General features: G+C 47.7%; 3 protein-coding genes across 6 annotated transcripts in view; all 3 read right to left on the bottom strand.

The window, feature by feature from the left end:
- The window catches only part of HOXA3 (homeobox A3), a 47,089-nt gene extending 43,083 nt beyond the window's left edge, over positions 1-4,006 (bottom strand). For all 4 annotated transcript variants that reach the window (XM_032991699.2, XM_032991700.2, XM_032991701.2 and 1 more), the window contains exon 1: positions 2,831-4,006. The gene's annotated coding sequence lies outside the window, so the exon portion shown is untranslated. The remainder of the gene's footprint in view (positions 1-2,830) is intronic.
- Positions 4,007-4,101: 95 nt separating this feature from the next.
- On the bottom strand, positions 4,102-7,495 carry HOXA7 (homeobox A7). Its single transcript, XM_032991711.2, has 2 exons — positions 6,987-7,495; positions 4,102-5,928 (listed from the first exon to the last, which is right to left on the bottom strand). The coding sequence occupies exons 1-2, from the start codon at positions 7,360-7,362 to the stop codon at positions 5,645-5,647; spliced, it is 660 nt and encodes a 219-aa protein (XP_032847602.1). The 5' UTR covers positions 7,363-7,495; the 3' UTR covers positions 4,102-5,644.
- Positions 7,496-13,375: 5,880 nt separating this feature from the next.
- Positions 13,376-16,773, bottom strand: HOXA9 (homeobox A9). The gene is made up of 2 exons (XM_042802101.1): positions 15,951-16,773; positions 13,376-14,796 (listed from the first exon to the last, which is right to left on the bottom strand). Exons 1-2 carry the CDS (start codon positions 16,501-16,503, stop codon positions 14,558-14,560), a joined length of 792 nt encoding a protein of 263 aa, XP_042658035.1. The 5' UTR covers positions 16,504-16,773; the 3' UTR covers positions 13,376-14,557.
- Between the last annotated feature and the right edge of the window lie 2,177 nt (positions 16,774-18,950).

Genomic DNA, 18,950 nt, shown 5'->3' with positions numbered 1-18,950 from the left:
CACAGACTCAGCTGGACTTTCACATTCAGATGTTGATTGCCACCAATTTTTTCTTCCCCCCCCCCCCCCCACACACACACTTCCTTAACCTCTTCAGCCCGGGCAATCCATAAACACACCTGGCAGAATTACAGCTCACTAGATGCAATGCGTTGGGAGGTCATTTCAGAAACGCGTATTTCCTGAAAGCCAGCCTTCCGCAGAAAAAAAGTTTTTTTTTACTCAGCGCGAATAGAGTTAAAAAAGGAGGGAACACCGGCAAACAAGCACACAGTAAACTGAATACCAAGAGGTTCGTAAAAGAGCAGATTTTCGCCAACATAGGTCAGAACGAAAACACATCGTGAAAAAAAAGAATACTCGGAGCAAGCGAAACCCACCGGCCTTACTTTAAAAAGTTCTGGCCAGACCGTTTTTTGTTTGAATCCATCCCACAGAGACCAAAATAAAAAAATCGCGCCGGGCTTATTTATATTTACATTTTATAGCATCGGTTACAGCCTGATTTATTCCCCGCCCCCCCCTCTCTTTCGCTTTTTGTTTCTTTCCTCTTTTTATATTGTTTGCGTCCAAACCAAGCTGTCGAAAGCCCAACCGCAGGCAGCGGAAACATTTCTTCGTTGGTCCCATAATATTGAAAGGAATGAAATGTGCACTTTTGCCCGGCTGGGTCGTGTTAGAGTAGTTACAGTGACAGCTAAACAATCTGCACTGCAATCTCCGCTTCAGTCACATTCAGGCATCCTCTCCGCTCCTCCCCCTACCCCCAGAAAACCCCGAATTACAATAATCTGTTACCCCCCAGCTCTGCCGGGGAAACGCTCTGCCCGGACACATTTCGCAGCAGTTTCCCTTCACCGTTTCCCCCCCCCCCCGGAAAGCAGAAAGCCAGCCGCTGCATTTTGCCACCGCAACAAAGTCACACTTGGCGATACCCGTGTATTTCATCCGCCTTTTATTTGTTTTCGGAATTCCCCGCACCCCCAGCACCTCCTCCACCGAACACTTCGCCTTCCTCCTCCCGCGGAAAACCCGGCCGGCAGCCCCAGCCTCCCTCGGACACAGGTGCGGGGGCAGTTCCCCTCTTAGGCGTAAAAGCCTCCTTCTCCTCGTATAGAAAACCACTTACAAATCCTTCTCATGCTCGGCAGCGTCACCAAAACCAACCTTCAACTAATAGCTCCTAATCCAAACAGTTTGGGCAAGGCGAACCGTTGTTTAGACTGGCAGGGTATCGGGAGCCTGGCCGGGGGGACGCGGGTGGGTCCTCCCCAACCAGCTCCCACTGTGATATTTTACAGTTGACACACACCAAGGTCGAAGGGGAGGGGGCAGAGCCGGTCCTGCCGGAATATCTTGCCCGGGGGCGAGCTCCGATGCTCCCGTAGAAAAAGGTAGGCCGGATTTTTTTTTTTTTTTTTGTTATTGCAAATTGGTTTTGGGTTTGGTTGTTTTGGGTTTGTTGTTTTGTTTGTTTTTTTTTTTTTTTTTGAGGCGGGGGGGAGGGTGTCTTTGATTTGGGTTCCCCCCGAGAAGCGCAGGCTCCCAGCGCTGCCCTTGCCGGGGGCTGCGGGGGCCGCTCCGCTCCGCGCCCGCCTCCGCCGTCCCGCCACGCCGTGGCAGCACTGAGCACCCACGGCCCCGCAATAAATAATCCGGCGCTCGCTGCAGCTCCAGTCCGGCGGATACCGCAATGCAATGCAAATGCAATGCTTTATCAGCCCGGCAGCACAAGCAGAGCCGGGGCCAACACTTAAAGCGCTCCGAGCGGCTCCTTCGCCGTGAGGAGGCGGGAGCGGAGGCCGGGAGGCGGCGGCGGCGGGAGGGGGGGGGGGGGGGGCGGTTCGGGGACGCCGTCCCCGGGGCTCCGCTCCCCCCCCAACCGGCACAAACCGTGGGGCACCGGCCCGCCAGCCGCCGCTCCCCCCCGCCCCAGCCGCCGCACCGTAACAGTCACAACAAGGAGAGAAGGAAAGGGGGGGGGGGGGGGGGGGAATAGGGGGGGAAAAAAAAAAAAAAAAAAGGAAAGAAAGGGAAAAAAAAAAAAAAATCTCCGGCGCTGAAATAGGTTTAGCCGCTGCAAAACCAGCTCCGCGCAGCCGGGGCGCGCAAGCAGCCCATGCCGGAAAGCTCCGGGAACGCTGTTCCGACGGACCCACGGCGGGGCACGGGGGTTTTGCAGGCAGCGCTTAAGGTGATAAAGAAAATCAAAGACACGTTCGCGCTGTTTCCCCCTTCTAGAAATAACCTTTCTCCTGGACATGCCAGGGGAGCCAGGAGACATTGTGCTGACTGGTGATTTGGTTTTGTTGCCTTTTTGGTTTTTGTTATTTTGTTTTTATGTGGTTTGTTGTTTTTTTTTTTTTTTTTAATATTAAAAAATAAATTACATCTAAATTTCAGCTACCGCAAATGAACTTTAAGTTAATGCTGCGAAACAAACAAACAAAAAAATATTAATGTTTGGGGATTTAATTTTTTTTTTTTCCTCGTGCTGGGAAAAAAAAAAAAATCCCCTCGGATTGATGCTGTAAACCTGAATTCTTAAAAAATAACCTGAATGTCACAGCAACCCCCTGGCAAATGCAAGCAGAAATAAACTTCGTGAAAAACAAAATAAAAATCCACGGTTTCCTTGCTAAATAATAGAAAGTAGACATTTTATTTAGGCATATTTTTGCATGCACTGGTTAAGTCGAAATCAACTGAGCTGCAGCCACCTCTATTTTTGGCCGGTAACATTTCCATTTGGTTTAATTGCACATGTCTAATATTTAAACGTATTAAACCATGTTTCCCTGCTTACGGTAGTGTCATATACATTTCTCACCTTTTAGGTTCTGGCTCACAGGAGCCCCTGCGACTTTGACAGCTGTCGCTTTGGCTGCACAGGAGACGAATCGCCCTCCTTTTGGTGCCAGAAGAAGCAGGAAATTAGCCAGGTTGCAAGTTGAAAATCTGCCACGCCAGTGCTTTGAATCCAATATGCCACACCTTCCAGCGGGGGAACTGGAAATTGCCATCCCGGATCTGTGTTCTAGGCGGCTGCTTATGCCGAACCTCCGCACACTTTGTTCACTATTGCCTTACAAAGAACAAATGAAATGGGGATTGAAAGCCAGAGAGATCCGAAGCAGGACAGAGCTCAGCAAAAGAATGCGGCTCTATTCTCGCAAGGGAAATTATAAAAAAGTTCATGTTCACGGTTACCATCCACATGACCGACAACGACCAATGGAAAAACCGAACAACTCATAAAGTTGTATTGCAAAGTTGTAAATTTTCATAAACAACAACGGATTTATGGCCTTTTCCTCATCACTAAGAAGAGGCAGGTCTTAGAGAGGCGCCATCTTACCACAGAGGCAGCCCTGGAGTTTTTTAAAAGACCTGGAGTTTGTACTAATTTTATTAAAATTACAATTAGTACGTTGACCAGGAACGGAGTGTAGTAGAAAAAGGGAACTTCTGCGCAAATGATGCACTGGTTCTACCTGTATTTACCCGACTGAATAAAGGGACTTTTCGGTCGAGATTTTTTTTTTTTTTTAATATTTTAGGAAGATTACAAATATTAGATCTCCTTTACATTACGTGGTACCTGGCAAAAATGATACATTTCCTAAAGCGGGGCGATTTTTCCCCTTTTTAATGCCCCCCCGTGCCCCCTGCCCCCCGAAAGCCGCACACACAAACCCCACACGTACCCGACCAGATCATTTACACATGGAAGTTTCGCATCGCACTTTCCGTTCATTACAAAATATTATTCTACAACAAGCTATTTCGGCTTGATCGCCGGCCGCCTGGACGGAGGTTATGATTGCAAGAGGACACGGGAACACAGTGGAAGGAAGCCCTCCCATAAAGAAGGCTTTCCGCTTTATTAATCAACTGCGCTAGGGAAGAAAAAAAAAAAAAATCACGAAGTCGAGATAGAGAAATTGACTGATTCCTAGCAATTCATCACTTTGCATTTTTTTTTTACTTATGGTTACCGGGGAAAAAAAAATGGATTTATACAGTCTAATTTCTTTATTTATCTGTGTAAATTATTTTCTGATGCTTCCTTCGAACTGTTTCCCTAATAAAGAAACACAATTCATTGTCAACAAGCATATTTATTTTCTGTGTAACATAAAACACATTTATCGTGGGAGATACTTGTACACGGTATCACTTCCAAAGAGAGTTCACAGACATTTTTTCTTCCACTTCCAATACTTACACGGCATATCCAAATGTTCACAACGAACACATCGAAACACATTGTAACATACAATTTTTGAATAAACTTTAGCCAAACCTTCAAGACGGATTTATACAGAGTTCTTAACAATACATCATGCTACAAAGTTTCCAAATTAATTACATACTTCCCAATTTTGACATGATCTTACAAATGAGCTCCAAGACGAATATAAATGACAAAAAAAAAAAAAAAATCGTTCAAATATACAGTATCTGCTATTGTAGGAAAATTCACGGTATTACATGTTAACACGTTCTGATAATCAGGACAAACAGGTTTTTTTAAAGGTGGTTACATGGTCATTTAAATTCACTTTTCAAAGAACACTTTCCGCTATATTAAGTAAGATCAACCTAGAATAAGAAAACGGCCTTTAGCAGAGGCAGCCTAAGGTAGAAGCCAACGGGAGATATTAAACCGCTTTGTACACTATTGGCGTGTGTTTGCTTCCTCACTCGGAATAGTAAAGAATCGAGAACATAGATATATTGCAGCATATGGTTTTCATTTATAATTGCTTTGGAATAAATATATTATTTTAAATTTAAATATATTCAGCCTTTTCGGTACCAAATTCTATACCAAAGCTATTGATGCGTGCTTTTCGAACAACTACACTTACATTTCTAAAAGCATTTTGCGATTCACATTAGTAATGTTATCTTCTTTTGACTACTAAAATACAGTATACTTTCGAAGATAGGTAGGCGGAGCAAGATATATAGGTAGTCTGGAAAATAGGTAGTACAAATCATTGCTGTAGATTGTAGTGGTTTGTGGAACATCTTCCCCCCCCCCCTTACTTGCTCTTTACTCTTTTGTTAGTGTAACTGTTAGTTATGATACTTTTCTAACAATCATTAAAAATAAAAAAAAAAAAAAAGAAAAAGAAAAAAAAAAAAAGAGAAGTGCAGAGCTAATTATTAAAAATTAGGTAGTTTTTCTTAATGTGAGCCTAATGCACTTTTCCCCTTAGACATGATTGGGACTATTGAGTCAGGTAGTTACTTCGGAAGGTCACGGCTTACAATCTGTGCAAGCAGCATTTCTCCCACTGAAATGTCCACTGGACAAACCCACCCAGGTTTGGGTGAACAAAAAAACAAATGATTGTAGGATGCTCTTAGGAGATATTACCGAAAGCTTCGGCACAGGGCAGGTTTGGGGAGTACGGGAGAGTGGAGGGAAGGCTGGAAAACCACCCCAAGAAACGTTTTCATGTTTGCAAACGCTCGCTTGCAAGATGATTATTAAAGGGAACTGATTTTTTTTTTTTAAATAAAAACAGTGAGTCTCTCTTTTTTTTTTTTTTTTTTTTTTTAAAAGGGAGCTTTTTTCCAACTGTCATGTGCATACGTTATACTAAGAGATCGCTTCCTCGAGTGGGACTCCTTAGTCCTCCTCCTCTTCATCTTCTTCCACTTTCTCGACAGAGGCTGCTGCTGACGTGGGCTCGTTGGGAGCCGGGGTGCTGGAGCTCTCTTCCTTGTGCTCCTTCTTCCACTTCATCCTCCGGTTTTGGAACCAGATTTTGATCTGCCTCTCAGTCAGGCAGAGGGCATGGGCGATCTCTATCCGTCGCCGCCGAGTCAGATAACGATTGAAGTGGAATTCCTTCTCCAGCTCCAGGGTCTGGTAGCGGGTGTAGGTCTGGCGCCCTCGCTTCCTATCTGGACCTGAAAGCAGGCACACATGGCCAGGAGTTAGGCAAAGAGAGGTGGAAAGTTTTCTCTTTCTAGATTTTTTCCCCCTTATTTATTATTATTATTTAAAATAAATAAACAAACAAAAAGCGGTCGAGCGAGAGTGAATGATCCCCTTCTCTCACTTCCACCCGCCCCCCCACTTTGCCCTAACAAAGACATTTCAGCCACACAACCTGCCCTGCTCAGGCAGGGCAAAAATTAAGTTGCTCGAGACCTAGAAAAAGTGGAGAGAAAGCATTCAGGAGAGGAGGTGGGGGAGGAAATCGCTTTTGGGAGGAGGAACTTTCTCCCCAGGCGATGTATTTCCCTAAAACCTTCCAGACTTTCGCGTTTCGCAAGGGAAAATAAAAAGCTGGAAGGCTGGGCTGTATTTATTTTATTTTAATGTCGGGGGCTCCCTCCCCCCCCCCCCCCCCCCCCCCAACCCGCCTGGATCGTAAACAATACATCGCATTTAGCTCCAGAAGAGAGCTCTCCTTTTTCACACACTCGCGCCCCCAGCGCCCCCCCCCCCCCCCCCCCCCCGCTCCGTTTTCCTGTTTAGTACATTTCTATAGATCCTTATCTCCGTAGAAAGGGCAGGAGGGACGAGAGTAGCACGTCTCGGCAACGTGGGCTGGCAAAGTCCTCAGCAGCCCGTCCCCCGCTCCTGAACGCCCCTCGCCCCTCCGCCTTCCCCAGCGAGCGGGATTTTTTTTTTTGCCCAACTTCGGCAGAGGGCAGGGGAGACGCTTACCCGTGGGGGCTCTAGGAGCCCGCAGCCAACTCTCCACATTTCTATAGCAAACAGCGCAAATCAACTCAATGTTAAAATTCCATAGCAAATGGAGTTAAATAAATTTACGAGGCTAGAACCCATTAATTGGGCAATAAAAGTTTTATGATACTCATTTACATACAATGCCACGGGCTTTCTACGCAATGGCGCCTCGGCTATAATTAAAACCATAAAGGCTGTGCTGACAGTAATTCTGGCGACACGCTTTGCCTGGCTGCCACGGCTCCAAGCCCTCTCCGCTTGCCCCTACCTGAAGACCTCATCCAGGGGTATATCCGGAAATTAGGCTCAGCCTGGTTGTGCAGGTTGCTTTCCTCCGCTTTCTCACAGCTGGGTTTGGTTAGCTCATTGCAGAGGACGGGAATGTTCTGATCAAAAGAGGAACAATGCAGGTTGTAGGCATCAGAGCCCAGGCTGTATCCGGAAGAGAACGGGCTTTGATATATGGTACTGTTCACATTGTACAAGCCGGGCATGGAGGAGGCGAAGGCACCCGCGCCCGGTCCATAGCCGCTTCTCTGGGAGTTGCTTGCAAAGGAGCAAGAAGTAGGCTCTGCATTTTGGAAAAGAGAAGCCCCCGCCGTATATTTGCTAAAAAGCGCATTCACATAATACGAAGAGCTCATAATTTTGACCTGTGATTTGTTGTCCGGCAGGCTTCAGTGTCGGTTTTACGAGGTAGCGTGATATATGATAACATTACACCCCCAGATTTACACCAAACCCCATTTTCTTTTGGACTGAGCTGCCTCGAGCACGTGACCGGTCATATGACGCCGCCCGCCAATCCCCGCCCGCCTCACAGGTGGTGCCGGCCGCGGCCCGCCGGTGCCCGGCCATGGACGGGCCGGGGCCGGGGCCGGGGCCGGGGCCGCCGCCGTCGCCGTCGCCGCCGCGCCCGGCAGCGCCCTCCAGCCGCCGCCCCCCATCGCCCCCCGACGGCGCCGCCGCGGGGAGGGGAAGGGAAGGGGGGGGGGGGGGCGGGCGCTCGGCCCCCCACCCCATAGGGGGGGCGGGGGGCGGGTGGGGGGGGAGACGCGCACAGACCATGTGGTCCTTTAGATGGACGGGAGGGTGTTGCGAAAAATAAAATAATAAAATATAAAGTTTAAAGGAGGCTGCCTCGCGTTGTTTTTCCGCGAGGAAAATAAGCGGGGTGGGGGCGGGGTGGGGGGGGGTTAGGGGGGGGAACAACCTCCGGCCGCCGGGCCCCGCCGCATCGGCGGCGGCCCCGAAGGGCTGCCCGAGCCTGGAAAATCAAGGCGCCCCCCTGGAGTGAGCCCCTCCGATATTCCCCCTAGGAAAAAAAAAAAAAAAAAAAAAAAAAAAAAAGAAAACACCGGCACCCTCCCCGGAAGGGGAATAAAATAAAAACCAAAACAACAACCCACACCAAAAATGCGGAAAAAAAAAACCAGGCGAAGGTTCAACCTTCTCAACGTCTCAGAAAAAAAAAAAAAACAACACCAAACCCAAAACAAACCAACAAACAAAAAAACCCCAAAACAAAACAAAATAAACCAAACTCCCCAGAGCTGAAGAAATCGCCTACAAACGGCTTCAAATCTCGGCCGGTTGTTTAATGTTCCTTTTACCTTTCCGTCCTACCTACCTTACAGCCCCGGGCGTGAGGCGGCAGCGGTACGCTCAGATGACGGGGAGCGTTGCTGCTGCTTTTCTAAACACTGGGGTCCCCAACAATGCGAATGGCTCTCCATTGAGGATGCTGCACCGTGCCCTTCCTTTAAACGGATCGTAAAATGAGTTTCCTTCCCTCAGACAGGGAGTCCTGGTAAAGACAGCTTTTACTGCCTGCCTGTATTGCACATCATAAACTGGAAGGAGCACAATGGAATTGCCCCGGAAATTCTCCTTTCAATTATAGTTTGGTGCCCCGTGTACAAAGACTTTCTCACCAGTTAAAATTGTTCTTGGCGATATCTCGCACGGACCCTAAACTTTACGTTTTGTAAACGTGGGACACCCTCTCTCCCCCACACACCTCCAACACACACACACACACACACACACACCCACCCCTCCTTTGGGACTCTTTATGCGCGGTTATTGCAGCCCCATTAATATAGGTTACTGAGAGAAGGAAGTAAATTCTCTAAAGCCAGATCCCTGAGATCTTGGTGCTTCAGAACATGCAAATGTGGCAGCTATATGTAGGTATTTGCCAAGTGTTAAGTACGGGAAAACGCAGTTATTATTCGCAGGAGTAAGGGAGAAGCTGGCGAAAGATCTCCCTTCGGTTATTTCTTCCAATTCGCCAATATTAGACAATATCCCTGCCGTCTCAATCGCGATGTGGGAACACGCCGTCAGAAGAGGCTGCTGGAGAGGAATAAAGGCCCAAGAAGTTAAACGAATGCGATGCAAACAAGACGACGACCAAGAAGATCAAAGAGGCTGAAGTAGATGACATTAGACCAATAAATTGCTCCTCTGGTGACAACATACCAAGATGCAAGAAGAAAGAAACAGCAAATATAACCAATGTCTAGACTTAAATATGGATAGCGTAGGACCGAATAGATTAGATGGGTGGTTGTATTTCGAGCTCTCTGATTCTATACAATTCACACATTTATATATTTTTCTTTGCGTGTGTTTGTTTACTTCTGCCACCATTTTTTTTCATATATATATATTTTGCTTTCAGCTTTTATTTCCTGCCAACCCTTAGGATTCGTCAAAAAGTCTTCACTGTATAAACCTTAAAAGGACCCCCAGACATGGGTGCCCGCAAACCTTCTTTGCTTCCCCCACCCTCTGCGTGTTAGGCATAATGCTGCCACTGCAGCAGCCTCTGAAATCTCTCGTTTTGTCGCTCAAAAAACCCCAGGCTGAATCCCCGCGCCTGAAAACGCACTTTTCATTTGAATTTATTTATTTTCCAGTCGAGGACACGGCGAACGGGCGCGGATTGCAAGGTTTTGGTCACTGCAATATTCTCACACGCTTTACAAATAATCTTCTAGGCGGGATTCATTGTATTTATTTATTTTTTTTTTTCGTGTGAGCTCTGGACTACCTCTTGTTGCCTTCTGAGCTTTTCCGGGAAGTAAAAGATAGTGATAAAACGGTGCTCATAAGTTACAAGCGACCTGGGAGCACTACATGATTAAGGCGTGTGTATTAAGCAATATCTTGATGTGGTTCATACTAGAGAAGATTTTGTTGTTTTGGGATCTGTTCTCGCCATAATTTATCCACGATTATAATGGAGCGTACTGTGCCAAGTTATTACTTAGTATGACGACGCATAAACACTTTTTAATTTCAATATAATTTTACTGCCCAAGGAAAAAAAAATAATTAATCATAATAAGTTTAGCAATGCCATTGTAGGCAAACATTTGGTATGAAGGCTCTTGTTAGAAAGCAGGGAGTGGCTGTTACTCTTTATCCCTAGAAAGAATTAAATCTTTGAAACACTGCGGGGAAAAAAGGGCTCAGTGTTCACATTCCTTCCTGATGCTGAATTTCGATATCAAGAGTTCGGCTTTGATTTAAGGAAATGTAAATAAAACGCAGATAAAGTAGTTCTGTTACGGGGTACTGTGCAGAAATTTGTTTACTTGTCTGGCTTAAATTTGAAAAGTACAACGTTCATACTTCAGTCCACATTTTATGCTTCTGTTCTTCTTGCCTTTATTTTCCTTCCAATTACTTTTTCCTCCTCTCTTTTGGGCAACTGCCATCTGAAAATACTCCACAATTCCCCACTAAGCCTATTTCTCAAGACGCGAAAGCCAACAAAAGCAAAACGGGGGGGAAAAAACAAAACAAAACAAAAACAAAAAAAAAAACCAAATACCAAAAACAACACGAAAACGACTCGAGGAAATCAAAACAGAAGGCGAGGAGAAGTTAGGAATGACTTTGAGAGACCCGTCAAGTTTGCAGAGCATCAGCCTGGCTCGCATCTGTATCATATAATTACAGTGGGTCCCACAGAGCTGAAATTGCTGGGGACACAAGCAGGGCTTTTTATTTGTATCAAAGACAGCTGTTGAGGAATTTTACTCCCCGGTAAATAATTTTCAAACGAGAGGTTTGCGGCGCTGCCGTTTCCCCGCGCGGCCGCGGCTCCGGCTCCGCGGGGCGGCGAAGGGCACTGGAAAACCCGGCGCTTCGCCCCCCGCTCCGAGGGCGAAGCTCCTGGGGCGCTTCCCCCCGCCGGTCTGATCGGGGGAGACCTTCTTCCATCCTGCCCGAACCCTTCGCTTCCCCCCTTTCTCCAAATATTTAATTTCTTCACCAGCCCTCCGGGAGACCAGGACGCCCGGTTGGCAGGCTCAGAGCCTCGCCAGAGAAGGGCGAAGATTTGGGGCAAGGGACAGAGGAGCCGGGGAGGTCAGTGCCAGGGCTCCACCCGTCTCTGCTAGCTGGAAGGAGACGGCTCGGTGTTTTGAGAAGAGTAAATGCAGGGTATGTCCTTGGTGCAGTTCAAGCTTGACTTTTGCCATGGGAGCACCGAGCGTGGCCAGGCTTACCACCACCCTCACCGCGCCCGGTGCCAGCGGGGCATCCCTCACCGTACCCCCGGGGATAAGGGGCGGGGGGCGAAACCCACCAAACCGCCTCAAACCTATCGGCCTTTTGTTAAATCCCAACCAGCGGTTCCGACCCCAGTTACGCTCCCACAAAGTCGACATTTTAGGAGCTTTCGGGGAGGCGGCCGAGGGCTTGATGGCGGGCGGGCGGGCGCGCGCTCTTTCGCGGGCTCACAGCGCCACCTGCCGGCGCCCGCGCGCCACTGACCGGGGCCGCCGCCGCCGCCGCCGCCGCCGCCGCCGCCGCCCCGCCGCGCCGGCCCCGCGGAGCCAGCGCCTCTGCCCGCCAGCGCACGGGAAGATAAATGTCCACCTCCCAGCCTGGATTTAAGCAGGGGAAGGCCAATAAAAGGTTGTTATTTCCGCTCGCCCGCTTTATCTAAAACAGCCAGACAAAACAAATGAAAAGGCTTTTGTAGAAAATCTTAATTGTGGCTGGACAGTTGTAAACTCATTAAGAGCCGAATTCCAGACAGTTTGCAGACCCGTCATTTATTACACACTCTTAATGCTGATTCTTTGAAGTTGCCTCTGTCTGCAACAACAGAGGGCGTCCCAGCATCCCCAAATACTGGCTCAGGGATCAATTAGGGGCTTTTTGTGTGTGTGCACACCAGAACGAGCTCCCTTTCACTAATTAGAACTCATCAAATCTTACCCCGGATTTCTTTTTTTTTTTTTTTTTTTAAGGTGAAGTCGAAAGCATTTTTTTTTTTTCCTCCCGCAGTTCTGCACATCTGTAAACTTCTTACCGGCTCCCTAAGTTTTGTCTTTAGCCCTGCAGCGTTTTACACCCCATAAACGGTTACAGCAGTCATTTTCTTTTATTGCACTGTATGGCTCTGAATTTTCCTAACAACAACTTCTGCCAAGACCACAAGTGTGCTCCGTCTTATTTTGCTTTAAATACATATATATATGTAAGTGTACCTCCGTAAAACAAGAAGGGTTTTATTGTTATTCGACATCTTTGCAAACAAGGGTCGGTGTGACGCAGAAGTGTGCTGCGGCTCATATTATGGAGGATATCTACTCTTAGCAGTAAGATGTCCGCCCCAAAAAAAAAGGGTACATTTCAGCAAGCTTACAGACTTCGCTATTTTCTTTTGTTGCTGAGCTTGGTTTGGCTTGGGGCGGCGGGGGAGGGGTGGGTGCAACGGGGGTGTGTGTGAAAATCTTCCACTCGAAAGAAACCCTATTTCTGTTTTTAAAAATAAATCCTATTTTGTCTTCTCTGCTCTAGCCTGCTGCCAGCCCAGCTCTTTCCTTCGGCTAAATCCGAGAGTAAAACTGACACCATAAATTCTACCATGATTGTCAGTAAAATTTTATCTGTATCTATATCTATCTATACATACGTGTATAAACCGAGACGCTAGTTAAATGCAACGGGTTGCTTTTACTTGCCACGGGACATTTAAAAAGGAGGAAAAAAATCCCAAACGTGAAGGCAAGGGAAGGACAAAAATGGGTGACGTTTGAAATAACATATTTTGCATGCGCAATTATCTCTAGAAGGAAATTTAAAATGAACGCTCTGGTCAGGCGAGCCTGCTCACGGAGCTTGTTGAAGAACACTTAGCGCCGCACATTTTCTGGTGGAGGCTAATTAACCATCTTGGCTTAAATGTCGCTGTCCGACCTGATTTACATTATTGCCCGCATGAAAGAACGTCGGACATTTTGGTTTGGTCCTAAGTCCCCCTCCGCCCCACCAGGCGAATTTATGAAAACAGCGTTAGCTCGGGACCGTGTCCCCGCTGCCAGCCGAAGGGGCTCCCTCCTCGCACTGCTAAGCGCCAGCTTACCAAATGATCCCCGGGAGGGGGGAGCCGTGCCTCCTCTCGGCGCAGCCACGGCATTTAGGACCTGAATCAGTCCATTTAGGACGAAAATAAACTCAAATTTTCATCATTTGGCTTCTGCGTGTATAGAACCGTGGGTTTGCCTTGGCTCAGAAATCACGCTGCTGCTCGCTTCGCCTCTGCAGCTGCCCTACCCCTGCCACGTCTGCTGGTGAGATTCGGTGTGCCCTGGAAGACCCCCTCCTTAATAATCTTAAAACATCACAAAATATAAAAGAATCAATATATTTTATTTGGCAAAAAGTTAAATATCATTTCAACACAACGATTTGGTCAGTAGGCCATGAGGTAACTATTTCAAAATAGACAGTGTACGTTCTGCATCAACATAACTTCCCAGATTTATTTTTTTAAATCGATACAAATTTACAATAACCAAATGTAGGTTTTTATAGTGTATAATTTATTATCAATAAAATTCACCTTCATTACAATAACCATCAAATCATTCGATTAAAATTAAAACGTAAACCATAGGTAGTTACCCTTTTCACATATATGTATAGCTCCGAAATCTGATAACTGCTCACTGGTGCAAAAACAATATTTAAGCTAGTCTGCTTATTTACTTTTTTTTTTTTTTTTAATATATATAGATTATATATACAACCGACAAAGACAGTACTATATATATATCAACTGTGCATACTAAAATGACTTGCTTCAATATTTTGAGAACCGTAATTCCCAGACATCCCGGACGAACTTTTTTTCTACTTTTTTTTTTTTTTCTGCATTGGGATATATATATAATATATATTTTACAATCAAAGGTTAACTGTCTAATTATACAGAAAAGACTTAATACACTACAGAGCTATACTCTATGCAATTTTTATAATAAACAACCTGAGTTCAAATTGAATTCTAGCTTACACCATTACATCCGGTACAGCACCCAAGCACATAAATTGAGTCACAAACATAATTACCACAATAAAACACAGTGTTCAAGTATTAGAGCAGAGATCTCTCTGCCGCGCAAAGAGCGAATAAAATTAGCTACGTAGACTAAACTATACAGTCCGTAAATAGTTGTGCATTATGAAAAGGTAGTTTTTTCTTTTTTTTTTTTCTTTTTTCTTTCCATAAGTGAAGAAACAGGTAGATTTATACAAGCCAGCTAAACAGCCTTTTCGTGCTAATGCCCCCTTTTTCTTTCCTATTAGAAAATTAAAAGTCTTACTGTACCTCTCCTGGCAAACTGGCCTCTGTGACAATCAAGGTACAATCATAATCAGAATTTGCCACGGGAAAAAAATGAGGCCTGGACCCAGACGCATTGCATGGCAGGGTTCGAGGGGAGGAATTTTTTTGTTTGTTTGTTTTGTTTTTAACTTTTTTTTTTTTTTTTTACTTTATGCATTTTCAATTTAACCCGCATGTCACCATCATTCGTCCTTCGCTCGATCTTTGTTGATTTTCTTCATTTTCATCCTCCTGTTCTGAAACCAGATTTTCACTTGTCTCTCAGTTAAATTGAGGAGTCTGGCCACCTCGTATCTACGGTCCCTAGTGAGATACATATTGAACAGAAACTCCTTCTCCAGTTCCAGCGTCTGATGCTTGGTGTAAGGGCATCGCTTTTTCCTGGTGGACCTTGCGTGGAGCCAGTTTGCAGCTGGATTATCTACAACGAAAACGACAGAAGTAGTTTAGGCTCGGGGGGGGGATGGGAGGAAGCAAAGGGAGGGGTCTGGGGAGGGTGACCCACACAGGACCAGCCGCATAGGTGTCCCGATATTGGGGTTTAGGACGTGGCTCACAGGTCCCCAGGCACAGAGGATGGTGAGGCACAATGGACTCCAAAATACAGACACAAGGAGAGGTCACACGCAACCACACGCGGCAAAGCCCCGCAGCCCCCGCCTCCCTTCGCCTTTTTTATTGTTTATAGGATGCAGTTTTAAAATACTCCTTCTCCTCTTCTCTCTCTCTCTCTCTCTGCTAGTTCCCTTCTTCCTCCCTGGCCTCCCCACGCACACCCCCCTCAAACTGCCAGCCTGGGGAGTGACCAGCCAGACCAATATGTCATCGAAATTGTTTCACTTTTTAATTTCGACCTTCTCCCGTGTCATCACTGGCAAGACCCAGGGAGCTGGCGAGTCAGTCTATAGCTGGCATAATAAAAACCTGGCCGGTTTAGGACCCTTATTCGCACGGCGTTAATCGCGATAGCAATCCCGAGGCGTTCTGCCACCAGTCCCGCAGCCCTGGGAGCATCCAGCCCTGGGAGCATTCAGCCCTGGGTTTTCCACAGAGGAGACGAAGGGGGGGAGGGAGGGGACACCCAGTCAACGGCGAGGTTTCTGCTCTCAGCCCTGCAATAGTCTCCCCGGCCTGTGAGCCGTCTCAAAAAGATCAGATTCACATCCAATGCTTTCTAGGCACCCTCTCCCCGGCGTTTGCCCACGCCTGGGAGCGCGGCGAGGGAGGAGGATGCGAGCACGTCCTGCGGAGTTCGCTGGAGTGGTTGGGGCTGGGGGTGGGCAGCTTTTGCCTTTCTTTTTTTTTTTTTTTTTTAAAAAAAAAAAAAAAAAAAAAGTTGCAGCTGTAGGGTGGCTTTTTGTTTTCCTTTCAGCCTGGAAAGCCCGAGCCGTCCTAGGTCTCGTTCGAGCCTGCGAAAGGCAGCGCTGGCTTTTGCAGATGGCAGAGCCCGGCGAGCTGGAGCAGCGGCGGCGGCAGCCGCCGGTGCGCGGCCGCGTAATTAGCCCCAGCGCCTCGGCACCTCCCCGCGGCCGGCGCAGCGCCCTGAAGTCCATTACCCCTCGCAGTCGCACTTACTTGGATCGATCTGCGGTTTCTCGCCGTTTGCCTCACTTTCTCCATTGCTTTCAGAGAATGCGCCTTCGTGGCTTTGCTTATCCCTATCAACTGGAGGAGAACCACAAGCATAATCAGAGAGAGACAAAGTGTGAGTGTCAAACGTGGTACAGTCAGCCCTCCTGGCCGCCAGCGGTTCAGGTTTAATGCCGTAATGCCTGCCGGTAGGTAACCCGGGGAAAGACAAGGAGCCCGGCACAGGCTCAAGCCACGAACGCATGTACCTGCCGTCGGGCGGTGCCACGGGCGCCTGGTGGTGCGCGTAGGGGTGGTAGACGGCGGGGACGCCGCTGGCGCCGGCGGGGTGCGCGGGGCTCCAGGGGGGGCCGAAGACGGGCGCCTTGGGCTGGAAGCTGCAGGGGGCCAGCTCGGGGTGCTCGGCCAGCGCCGCCGGCCGCGGCGGCGGCGGCGGCCCCAGCGCGGCGGGGGGGTAGCGGGGAGCCGCCAGCTCGTCCCCCTCCGGCACCAGGAAGGAGTCCACGTAGTAATTGCTGAGGGTCCCGGGAGCCGACATGGCGGGCGCGGGCGGCGGACCCGCCGCGGTTCGGGGCTGCGGGTTTCACGTAACAACTTGGTGCTGGCGGAGAAGTAGAGTCAGTAATAAGTTGAGGGCAGCCCGGGCGCCCATTGGCTGCCCCGGTCACGTGGCGGGGGAGCAGAACAATAAAGTATAAATCAGTCCGCGGGCTATTAATGGGTCACTGTTTTCCAGCCATAATTTTTATAGCGAGGCCATATGTTTTTATGCAAAGGGATATTTGAGTTATACGGCGGGGTTTGTTTTAATTGCGGCCAACTGAGATTAAAAGATCAGATTCAGTATTACAGCCCCCCTTCCCTCTTTCTCCCTCTCTGTCTCTCTCTCTCCTCTCCTCTCCTTTTTTTTTTTTTTTTTTTTTTTTTTTTTTTTTTTCCCCGTTTAAGCGGACTATTTTATATCATAATTAATCATCCCATCAGTGGGTCGTGTTCCCCGTGAAAAAAAAAAAGTAAAAAACCACCACCCTTGTGATCGGAGACCTTCACATAAAATTATACAATAACTGAAGCAATAAAAAAAAAAAAAAAAAAAAAAAGCAAAATAGCAGTTGCGGTATACTGTATTTAAATATATATTTATTATATTTCATAAGGAGTTATTGTTTCGGGAGCCACGGGGTTGTTATTAAGTCAGTAACTACGAGCGTGCTCATTTGCATCGCTGTGTTTCACAGCAGTAAAAATTTACGAGTGCTTGGAAAGGTTAAATTATACTATTGTGTTTAGTTTGGGAACTCACTGTAAATAATACCGTTCCGTTCGGCTCGGAGCTGGCAGCGGAAAGTCAAATTCAACGTATCCCCTTTCCGAAACCCCGCCGCCGAGCCGGCCCTCCCCGCCCGGCCGGAGGAGGACCGGGGCAGGCGCTGGCTCGGTATTTAGGCTGAGCGGCACCAAACTGCACTTCACCACCCCATCCGGCCGGGCAGAGTGCGGCAGTGACCGAAACACCCTCCTCGTCCTCCCCGCCGCCCCTGCCCGCCCCTGCCCTTGGACGGGGACCCCCCTCCGCCAGGCCGGGGAGAGGAGCCGGGTCTGGGCGGCGAGGCGGCGGCCGGAGAGGCGCGGAGCGGCGCGGAGCGGCGCGGAGCCGTCGTCCTGGCCGTGAGGGAAGGAGCGCGGGCAGAGCCGGGCGGCGGTATTTATCACGACGATTAATTCTTTAACTATGCAGGGAAGCCAGCGGGGGGAAAGGGGAGAAAAAGCCCCGTCTCCCCGCTGCCGAAAGGCACCCTGCTTCTCAGGGCGGCTATCAAAGGGGCGCTCGCAGTCGGCCGTCCCGCATTCTGGTGAAGCAAATTTATGTGCAAATATAGTTATTTATTTGCTGGCATCTCCTTTGACTGCAGGACACACGCTAGCGGCATCGGAAACCGAGCGGAGGGTTACAGTCCTCCGCAGAAGGAGGGGACGGTGCGCGGGGGAAAAAAGTAAGAGGCGGCCAGATCCAAGTCCAGTGTTAGGAATTAAAGTCGTGGCTCAGCGCTTTGCAAATATGCCTGTGACTCCCTGATTTTTCTCCGGCGGACCCTCACGCTGTTTATCCCCGTGGCTGGCAAAGGAGCGCGGTCAATGGGATGCAGGGGGCACAAAAAATCTCCGCGAGAGGCTCAATTTACTCGAAATATTTTTTATTGAAAATAGCGCCCAGCAAATGGTAGGGACGGCTGAGTAATAATTAAAATCACGTGTAAATATTGTGCATACGAAAGTGTGGTTCTAATTAGTTTTACATAGCTATGTGGGCTCTCTCTCTCCCTCTCTCTCTCTCTCTCCCCCTCTCTCCTTCTCTCTTTCTTTTTCTTTTCATGTCTTCCCAACAGTTTAATCAGAAATCTTACAGAGATCCTATTTTAACAACGCTCTCTTCCCCCTCCCCCCTTCAGCATTACAAAGGCCCATAATGAAACTATTATCCCCCACTGGAGTTCGAAAATTACGGAACAGTTGCAAGATCTCCACAAACAAGGAGCCCGTTATTTTCTAACAATTTAAAAAATGCAAATAAAGCTCTCCTCTGCTATTTTTTGTGGCCATTGTATAGACACGCCGTAATAGAAAAAAATAATTGTATTTCTTTCCTGGAAAGACGGAACTCGACGTCATTTGTATTTATTATTAAGAGTCAGCTGTGGTGAAATGTGATTGTAGAACTTCCTTTTTCCATTCAGAAAAAATAATCTTAGCTGCAGGAGTCCTGAATGTTTATATTCGAATTTGGGTTCTCAACTTGCAGCGGGTTTCATTTTTTTGGTTCCACACCAAAATAATAGTAAATGAATAACAATAACAATACCGTTTAAAAGAACGTGCCTGCATTTTTATTTCCCTGTAAAATTCTGCATTTGCTCACTGCCAGCATCCAAGCGGCAGAAGAGGGTGTACAGCAAGCAAGAGATAAAATATAGCGAATAATTACAG

Source organism: Tyto alba, unplaced genomic scaffold, assembly GCF_018691265.1.
Source record: "Tyto alba isolate M040663 unplaced genomic scaffold, T.alba_DEE_v4.0 Super-Scaffold_38, whole genome shotgun sequence".
NCBI lineage: Eukaryota > Metazoa > Chordata > Aves > Strigiformes > Tytonidae > Tyto > Tyto alba.
The sequence above is the reverse complement of the archived record's forward strand: the minus strand, read 5'-3'. Positions and strand labels throughout refer to the sequence as shown.

Bases quoted from the DNA above. Each gene is read 5' to 3' on its own strand.
- HOXA9 (XM_042802101.1), bottom strand. From the start codon at position 16,503: ATGTCGGCTCCCGGGACCCTCAGCAATTACTACGTGGACTCCTTCCTG. The intron at 14,797-15,950 runs GTAAGTGCGACT...TTTTCGTTGTAG, and splicing joins GAAACCGCAGATCGATCCAA to ATAATCCAGCTGCAAACTGG.
- HOXA7 (XM_032991711.2), bottom strand. From the start codon at position 7,362: ATGAGCTCTTCGTATTATGTGAATGCGCTTTTTAGCAAATATACGGCG. The intron at 5,929-6,986 runs GTAGGGGCAAGC...GCCTGCTTTCAG, and splicing joins CCCCTGGATGAGGTCTTCAG to GTCCAGATAGGAAGCGAGGG.